The sequence below is a fragment of the Lathyrus oleraceus genome, chromosome 2, assembly GCF_024323335.1.
Source record: "Lathyrus oleraceus cultivar Zhongwan6 chromosome 2, CAAS_Psat_ZW6_1.0, whole genome shotgun sequence".
NCBI lineage: Eukaryota > Viridiplantae > Streptophyta > Magnoliopsida > Fabales > Fabaceae > Lathyrus > Lathyrus oleraceus.
Genome location: NC_066580.1, coordinates 290,887,890 through 290,897,345, shown reverse-complemented (window position 1 = coordinate 290,897,345; position 9,456 = coordinate 290,887,890). Strand labels below are relative to the sequence as shown.

General features: G+C 39.7%; 1 protein-coding gene across 1 annotated transcript; it reads right to left on the bottom strand.

Moving 5' to 3' along the window:
- Positions 1 to 532: 532 nt before the first annotated feature.
- On the bottom strand, positions 533 to 7,189 carry LOC127122938 (uncharacterized). The gene is made up of 4 exons (XM_051053210.1): positions 6,940 to 7,189; positions 1,624 to 1,919; positions 1,528 to 1,540; positions 533 to 1,191 (listed from the first exon to the last, which is right to left on the bottom strand). Exons 1-4 carry the CDS (start codon positions 7,187 to 7,189, stop codon positions 533 to 535), a joined length of 1,218 nt encoding a protein of 405 aa, XP_050909167.1.
- Between the last annotated feature and the right edge of the window lie 2,267 nt (positions 7,190 to 9,456).

The following is a 9,456-nucleotide window of genomic DNA, read 5'->3' as shown; positions in this document are numbered from 1 at the left end:
CCCTGAGAGTAAACGGGAAATATTTGAAAAAATATAGGCATGCGCTTCAGGAGGTTAAAATAATAACAAAATAATTCATATGTAAAAATCGAAGCCAAAATGGTAGTTGAGATAAAATGCCAAAATGGCTAAGGTTATTACATAATGCCAAAAATGGCTAGAGTCACTACATCATAAACTCAACAGTTAAAGTAAAAAGTTCAAATAATTATAAAAAGATAACTAGAAGGGAAAAGTGGCCTTCATACGCTCATACTTCGACTTTGAAAGCCCTAAGCAACGTTCAAGCACAGACTTGTTGGAGGCCAGAGTGTTAATCTCTTTCTCCAGAGTTTGGGCCCGTTCGACATGATGTATCCCCACCTGGATTTCCTTGTTAAGCTCCTCGTGGCCAACCTTGAGAATCTCCTCTTTGCGCTCTTTTGCCTTTTTGATGTTGGTTTGCAGGTCCTTGATTTATTGTTCCCAGACGGTGATGTTGCTATCGTAGGTTTTGACTTCTTTATTATCTTGTTCAGAACTTTTTTTCTAATTAAGAAACTCTGGTGGTGGATTCAGTTACAACCTCCCATTTGGCTGCTTGTGTTTCTGTTTTATTCTGAATTTTAGTCGAAGCGTACTTTATGCAATGGAGGTCTGTAGTGATTTGATCAATCAATAGCCCAATTTCAATGATGACGTCTACGACTTCTAGAGAGGTGGTTAAGATGTCAACTCGCTTCAAAAGATCATTGATCCCAAAGCAGGCAGAAGGATCATTCTCTAAGACTTGAAGCAGATCAACGTCTAAAGCCTTCTCTTTGATATTTTTGAGTAAATCATCAGCAGACTTGCTCACTAAGTAGCCACCAAACATAGTTGAGGAGCTGGAGCATTTGTCGTTCGAACTACCTTTATCGCTTATGATTGCCTTTAGGTATTTCGTTGGCTTACTCCATTTCAATGCTTTTAATTCTTCTAGAGAGGAAGCATCAGTATTACCATTCGAAGGTGCCTTTAATTCTTTGGCAGCATCAGAACTTTGGATAGCCTTAGGCATTTCACCTGAGTTTTCCTCATCATTTGCATCATTCTCTTCGTCATCTTCTTCATGTTCATTTTGATCATCAACTGGAGGAATGTAGAACATAGAGCGATCTTCATCTTGTTCTTTCTCATCATTTGAGACATCTTCAGCTTGGTCAAGAATGTCTGGCGAAACATCATTTGATTTGTCTTAGACATCTTTCTCCGCCTCTTGCATATTCACATCTTCTTAGACTTCGATGGCAGGATGTTCTTCATCTTTATCTCGATCAGAGTCGCTTGTTTTAGAATGTTGGGTGGTAGTTTTTGGTGGTGAAGCTTCTTTTTGTTATTCAGCAGGTTTACTAACTTCCCCCGTAGATCCTTTTGTTGAATCTTTAGTGGACGTAGGACGATACGAAGTAGAGCTTATAGGATGATACGAAGGAGCACTGGTGGGATGGTATGATGGGTCACTACTGCTTACAAGAATAGTTTATTTGACACTTGATTGCCCAATACCTTCCGCGCCATCCTACAAAGGAAATTAAGCCACAATGAGTAGTCGAAAGGAAAAGGAATAAAATAACTTATAAAAATGAGGTAAGATTCTTTTACCTTAGGACCTTCAGCTCCGGGGCTGGAGTTATCGCTCTCGAGCCGTTCAGGAGTAGTCTTAGCAGCAAACTCAAGATCAGCTTCGAGCACCTTCAGAATAGTAGGTTTTTTGGTTTGAACCTTGGTGACAACAACTTTTGGTTGAGAAGTGGCATCAGAGGTCTTTGCTTGCTTCTTTTTCTTCTTGGCTTGTTTGGAGGTATCTGGCAAGAGATTACCATCATCTGATTCGACTGCTTGAACTCGGGGTCCTTGAGTTTTCGTTTCTTTGGTGTTGGTGGTGGTTTTTGACTTGCCTGAAAAGGAATATCTCAAATATTAAAATACGAAGGTAATACATCAAGAGAAATAATAACAATATACGAAGTATACCTTTGTTGTTGTTGTTGTTTTTGTGGGTGTTTCTTCTTCTTTTTCGACTATATCTTTGGTCGCAATGGCTTTCTTTGCAAGACCCTTTTGTGTTGGTTTCCTTTCGACAGCTAAAAATAAAAAATAAGCCAAAATAATTATCACAAACAAAAACGGGAGTCGTGAAATTGTTGGGAGAATAAGTAAATCAGAAAACCTCCCATTCCACACCTTCATATATTGGAGACTCTATGGGAACATCCTCTATGCCAATATGAAGATGTCCTTTGAAACTTTCCAGAGTATGCTTAGTCAGAACCACCCGTTTCGCTAGCTTTTGAGAGTCTTGTCGAAATTTTTTCACAAAATCCCCACAGACAAACTAGTCTGAAAACGGAGGGCGGAAGGTCACACTAAAATCAGCAGATGGTAGTCGAGGGAATTTTGGTTTGTGAAGATTAAAAGCTAACTCATACTTGTGCTTCGGTTTAACATACGGAGGCAATTTTAAATCAGGAGTTTCTTCATAAATTTTTCTCTCAAAGTAACTGTTGCTTTGCGGATGGTTCGACTAAGATCATAAGGTCTGTAGGCAATTTCAAAGTATTTTTGGAATGCTTGGATTTCCTTGATATGAGTCGAAGTATCTTTCTTGGTTCGATTAAGATCATCAGATATGTGGAGTAGTAATTCTTCCACCAGGTGGCATATTCTTGAGTACAAAAGAATGATGGATTAATGGGGACAAGGGTAAATTGTGTGATGCCAAAATATCTTTCCATTTCCTCAATGCATTCAGCTTTAGTATGAACCATGTTGTAGAGGATAATAGCATTTTTCTTGGTGAAAAATGGTTTGGGTAGGATTTGATTAAGACCAAATTGTCGAGAGACAAGATTTGGTTGATAACTTAGAAGAACAAATTGGTTCTTCGACGATCTGAGTCTTGTGGTGATCAATTTGGGTGTACGGAATGCATCCCATATGGCTAGATATTCTGCCGCTTGATCCTTCGAAGGAGGGGGGAATTTTCTAGTGAACCATTATGGACCATGAATCCTGTTGGCGAAGGGGGTGGCAAACGGGCATGCCCGCCCCGTTTAGGCCCGCCCCGCAAAAGCCCACAAGAAAACGGGGCGGGGCGGGGCGGTCATAGTTGAGGATGCGGGCCTAAAACTTAGACCCGCCCTGCAAAAAAGTGAGGGCGGGGCGGGGAAAGCTCGCGGGCACAACACTCTTTAAGCCTAAAAATGCAAAAATATATGTAAATACACGTGCCCGAAAAAGCCCGCGAAAAAAACGGGGCGGGGAGGGGCGGACACATTTGAGGGCGAGGACCTAAATCCTTGGCCCGCCCCGCACAAAAGTGCGGGCAAAACGGGCATTCCCCACGGGCCGAGCCCGTTTTGCCACCCCTAATTGTCATAAAAGCCAATAGTGTCTTCCGCCATAAAGTTATGGTCGTAGGTTTCTCCTACTGGTCGAAGACCAACAATTACAGATATGTCGAAGAGGGTTGGGTCATCATCCCACAAGGAAGATGAAAGGTGTTGTGAGTACTATCCCAAAAATACAAGGAAGTTATTAACATAGCTTGGCTACATCCAGGTCTAACCTTCGACAATTGAATCACGTTGAAGATTCCCATATCCTTCCAGACTTGGGTTTTCCTTTTCTTTACCATGGCTAGCCAGGATAGGTAATCTTTGGGATCTTTAAACAAAGGGCAAGATTGAAATACCCTAAAATTATTCATATAGTCTAAGTTTATGGGGTTCTCTATAGGCTCAGTCAAAGACTTGGCCTGGTTATCAGCTGGGGCATTTGGCTTAGCAGTAGTAACCTCAGTATTAACCCTAGTTTTCTTCCTACTTGCTATGGGTTTGTTACGGTGATATGTTGGGAAAATATCCTTAAGTTTTGCAGGATCAACATTTACATCTGGTAAAGGACCTAGAATTGCATGTTTCATACCAGGGATAGAAATGGGGATTAATATCTGGGATTGGTAAATATGATGTTTTTCCTCTTCAAGAGGAGGTTATGGGATGTATTGTTGATTTCCCACTATCGTTGGGCCAAGAATCTTATAAACTGGAGCAAGGGTTGATTGTTTCTTGGAGTCTTTTGAGCTTTTCGTTATTGTTGACGCCATTAATGGAGATTTATTGAAGAAAATCTAGGTTTGAAATGAGAGAAATTAAGAGTTTTTCTTGTTTGAGAGTGTGAGAAATTCAGAAGAGTGAAAAGTGGAAAAGAAATTGAAAAAGGTTCTTTGTAGTGGAGTGAAGAGGGAGCGTTTTATTTCAAGCATTAATGGTTGATGATGATCGTATAACACGTGCTCGATTAAAGGATGATTGCGTGGACTGTGGCAGTAGTGTGGCCCACGATCTCCTGGAAAATAGGAGTGTGATGATTAAAGTGATTTTTGCACATATATTGATGAGACGTTTGAGAAAAGGTGGTCATGATGACCATGATGTCATATAAGTATAAGATGATGTTGTGTCAAAACATTCTTAAAAAATTCCTTTTTCTTTATTCAGTCGAAAATGACATTTTTGGGGGGGCATTTATTAGCTAGAATTTTGACACTAAAGAAATGTTTGAGATGAACTAGAAAGGTTAAAGTAAATATTTTGAAAAGAATACATGAATATGATTCTTTCGACAGATAGAGTTTTTAGTCAAAGAAGCCCCCTTACATAGAGGGAAATGTTGGTTTAGGACTTAGAAATATTTTTAGGTTCAAACTACAATTCGATAGAGGCATTTCATTGGAGTTGTGTTCGATGGAGCGTAAATTCAAGTAAGGCTCATAACTGTTTTTTGGTCTTATCTGTTTCTTTGGAAGAACATGTGGAAAGTTATGGATATCGAAGTGCATGCAGACAAAAATGTGTCATCTTTTGGAAAAGAGACCGTTTGTTACTGAAATTCTGGTATCAGATATAAGATGTCGAAGGTAATGTCACGACACTAATATCTGGTAATAAACAATGGATAAACAAAACAGAATGGTAAAGCGAATAACACAAGCAATTGTTAACCCAGTTCGATGCAACTCACCTACGTCTGGGGGCTACCAAGCCAAGAAGGAAATTCACTAAAATAGAATTAGTTCAAAGACTCTCCGTACACTTCAACAAGTTACAGTCTTTATCACCTAATCTCTACCCGTGCAATTTCTACCTAAGCATTCTTAGATATGAGAACCCACTCACTTCCCTACAATCACACATCAGTGATTTTAAACAACAATCCCTTGAGAAAAGAAAATACTTTTCAATTACACATTCTTGATTTTACTTCACAGTTTCAATCAAGAAGACACACTCTTGATCTTGCTTCACAACTTTGATCAAGAAGACACACACTCTTGCTTAACAGCTTTAGAGTGACAAATTACAACCACAAATCAGTCCAATTCAATCATCAATGGATGACTTGAATGACCTATAAGTCTTACGACTAAACAGACACAAACCCTAGCTCTCTCTCTCTGTATTTCGCTCAGTCTTAGTTGTGTGTTCAAACAGGTTTTCTAAGTCCCTTTTTATAGAAGCTCTCAGCTGGGCTTGGACATCTTGAAAACCCTAAATCTATTTTCCAATCAAATCTTTTTATAACAGCTGTATAGATCTCCTTGAAAAATAAGTAAATTTGGTTGTAATCCATGATTGAATGCGCCAACTAGCCATATCTTCAATCATCCAAAGATTGCCATTAATTGTGCAATCACAAAACACCAGACATTCATACTGAATGTTCTGTGTACAGGATGTCATGACATCGGGTCTGACATCCTGGAAAAATTCTGCATAATCCAATAATTCCTTTTATAACTTCCAGCAGGTACAGCCATATCAGATGTCATGACATTGTGTATGTCATCTGAAACAATCCTGCATGAACATGTGTTTCATTTAAGCTCCAACAGGTACATCCAATATCAAAAGCCTTGTCATTGTATGTGGCATTCTGAAACAATCCTGCATGCACATGTTCTTGAACTCCAACAGGTACATAGGATATCTCATGTTAAGACATCACACATAACATCTTGTGAACACTCTTTGTTTTACCAAAATTGCTGCCAACACTTAGAATCAACAAACTCCCCCTTTGGCAAATTTTGGCTAAAACATATATCAGTCCTTTTTGTTCATAAGGTAAACTATCAGCAGTTAAACAACATAATAGTAGTTTAATCAGCAGCAGAAGCAAAACAATTACTAGTTATGGCTACTAGTAATACACACATGCACAAGGGTACTTCTCCTCCCCCTAAATCTGTGCAACAAACAACAGAATTACTAGTTATGGATGCAACTAGTAAGACACACAAATGCACAATGCACCAGGGTACTTCTTCTCCCCCTAAATCTGTGCATTCATCAAATAATAGCTACTGTAACTCCAGCACCTGTACCAGCCAGAATGTCATATTGACATCTGCTTCAACATCAACACCTGTGCATCATATCAGACATCCTATTTGACATCTGTAAACAGAACAACATTCTGTTGTAGCACCTGTGCACTTCTTTCAATAATAGTTGTCCTTCTGTCCAGCCACATACAACTTCCACAACAGCTTCCATATCAAGCACTTCTCCCCCTTTTTAGTCAAAATTGACCAAAGGTGACCAATTAGACAAAATAAATGTCTATTAGCCTAGCAGAGAATGTTAGATCAGATGTTATAACATTAAGCATGTTAAAACAAAAAATTTAGGAAGTACACACCATCATTATACACAGCTGAAAGCTGAGATAACGAACAAATTCAAGGAACTCATTAAGAGCCCTAAATATTACATAACAGGCATCAATAAGGACTGCCACAAAATACATAAAAAACAATCAAGACAACAGCCTTCCAAACAGCAGCCCAGCTTCCACCACACCTCCCAGTCTTCAATTCAGGCAGGAACCATTAATCAGAAGAAGAAGTATCACCTTCACCTTCATCTTCATCTTTAGAACACTCAAAGCTTCCAGAGCTGCCACTGGATTGGGATTTTGGTCTTGTATTTGAGTCCTTCCCAGCCTTCTCTACTTCTTGCTTCTCCAGGCTACAGATAAGAACTTCTAAAGCTTCTTTTCTAGCCTTGGCCACCCTTATACCATTTTCCAATTCCTTGCAAGTTTCTTTTAGTTGATCAACCAGGCCCCCTTGAGATGTAGACTCCCTTTTGGCAGATGTCATGACATCATTGACATGACTTCCCTCAAACAACTTATAATGAATGGACAGAGGGGATTTTCTCCTACTTGGAATGTCACTTGTACTCAGAATGCCTGGTTGTTGGCTCAGGATAATGCCACAAATAAGGGAGGGGAAGGCAATGGGTAACTTCACAGCATTTGTAGAAGCATGTCTAATGGTTTGATCAAATATGAACTTGCCAAAATCATAGTTAACCCTTGTTCCAATTGCATGAATGATTCTTCCAAGGTTAATGGAGATAGTAGAGACATGATTAGTAGGAATCCAATTAGCTGAGCCAATCTTGTGCAAGATGGCATATTTAACACTGAGCTTTCTAGCTGATAAGTGATTCCTACTAGGCCATTCCTTAACTTGGCCAGCTGTGATAACCCTACAGACCTCATTGTCTGTAGTCTCTAGGTCTACTCCTCCATTTGTTCCTCTTCCTAGGAACTTATTGATGACACTTGGTGAGAATTTCACACATTTTCCCCTTACAAACACCTTGCAGAACTCCCTGCTGCTCTTTTCATGAATATCCTCAGGGATATTAACAATAAACTCTTTTACCAACCCCTCATAGCATTGGGGTAGAGTTACCACAGTCTTCATGAGTCCATCATTTTTGGTAAACTCAATTACCTCCTTTACCTCTACAGCTTCTTGTCCAAGCTCTCTTTCAATAGCTACTCTCCTCTGAATGACATATTTCCATTTTGCTGCCCCATCTTCCAAATGAAAGGAGATATTGTCTAGGTGCACAGCATCAGCCTTGCCAGGAGACTTCTGAATAGCCTGCCTTTTTGCAGGGGAGATGTCTGGGACATCATCTTTGACATCTTCCTCAGAGTCAGAGCTATCTCTTTCTTTCCTTTTCCTAACCTCAACTTTGCTCCAAGCTTTTGAGGGTCCTATACCAGCAGTCTTTTTCACTCTTCCTGTTCTCATTCTTGCCACACTTTTCCCTTGCCTAGTTCCTAGTTTCTCAGCAACACTAGGTTTTACAAGATTAACCAAAGGACCATCCTCCTTTTCAGAGCTTTCTTCCTCTAGGTCAATGACATTCTCCTGAGACATATTTGTTGGTTTCTTGCTAGGTAGGGTTTTACCTAGAGAGCATAGCCCTTCAGCAGCACCTTCTTTTTCTGATTTAGATGAGTCATCATCTTTATCAGCATGAGGTTCCTCCTCAGGAGATGGTTCCCTTCTAGACAGAGGGGTAGAAACCCCTTTGACTTCATGCCCTTCTCTTAGAATCCTAGTGACTAGGTTCCTTATTGCATGATCAGCATAATGCATGTCTTTTGGGAGAGAGGAGTTACCAGAGGTATTACCTTGCTTATCTCCAGCTTTGGAAGAGGGACCTGGGGTGTCGCCTGGTATTATGCAGAGTGGAATGACGTCCATCACATCTTCATCTACAAACTCCATTGAGGGAGTTTTTCCATGGTGAAAAGATGATGAATGTGAACTAGATGATGATGAATGCTGAGACATGTTGTAGGACTTTTGAGAAAAGTTTCTTTGCCCTAACTGAGCTTTTCTGAGAAGATGAATGGAGAGGGAGATTGCTGCGTTTAGGTAGCGTGTGCTAAGGGAATAGATATTATTTTCAATGCCAGAGAATGATTTATCATTAATGTGGCTCTTTCTTTTAAAAGGGCAGACACTATTTTTATTTTCTTTATTTTTCCACTTTAACTGCCATAATTTCACAAGAGTCCAAATCCCTAATTTCCCTCCCTCATATTCAATTTTACCCAAATTCCTTGCAAGCTTGTCTGCTAGTTCCAGTCCAAGCTTTAGACTTCTTAATTTGTCTTCCACAAATTTTCTAATGGAGTGATAATAGCAAGAATAGTACTTTGTCCATTTGTGCTGAGTCTGATTTTTGGACCTAGTTTCAGCATTCAGGAAGTCATAATACAATGTATGACATCGTGTGTGACATTGTATGCAATCAGTAATTGTTTCATCCAACCCAGTTGAGCCCAACTGCTATCATCTTCTATACCTTTCACAGGTGTCATCCAAATCTTCTCCATATTGTCCTTGGCCTTTTTGCATAGAGTCCCTTGTGGCTTAGTCCCAATAGTTCTATTCTCCCTGTGACTGGTCATATGTCCACCTGTTTGATCTAACCTCTCAGTTTTTTGAGCCATCATAACCTTTTCTCCTCTGAGCTTCTGGTGTGACATCTTTGTATGACATTTCCCCCTGCCTTGTTTTTCATCACTCTTGACAGCATCTGTACTCAACCAATA

Bases quoted from the DNA above. Each gene is read 5' to 3' on its own strand.
- LOC127122938 (XM_051053210.1), bottom strand. From the start codon at position 7,189: ATGACATCTGCCAAAAGGGAGTCTACATCTCAAGGGGGCCTGGTTGAT. The intron at 1,920-6,939 runs GTGATACTTCTT...ATTCCTTTTCAG, and splicing joins AGATGAAGATGAAGGTGAAG to GCAAGTCAAAAACCACCACC.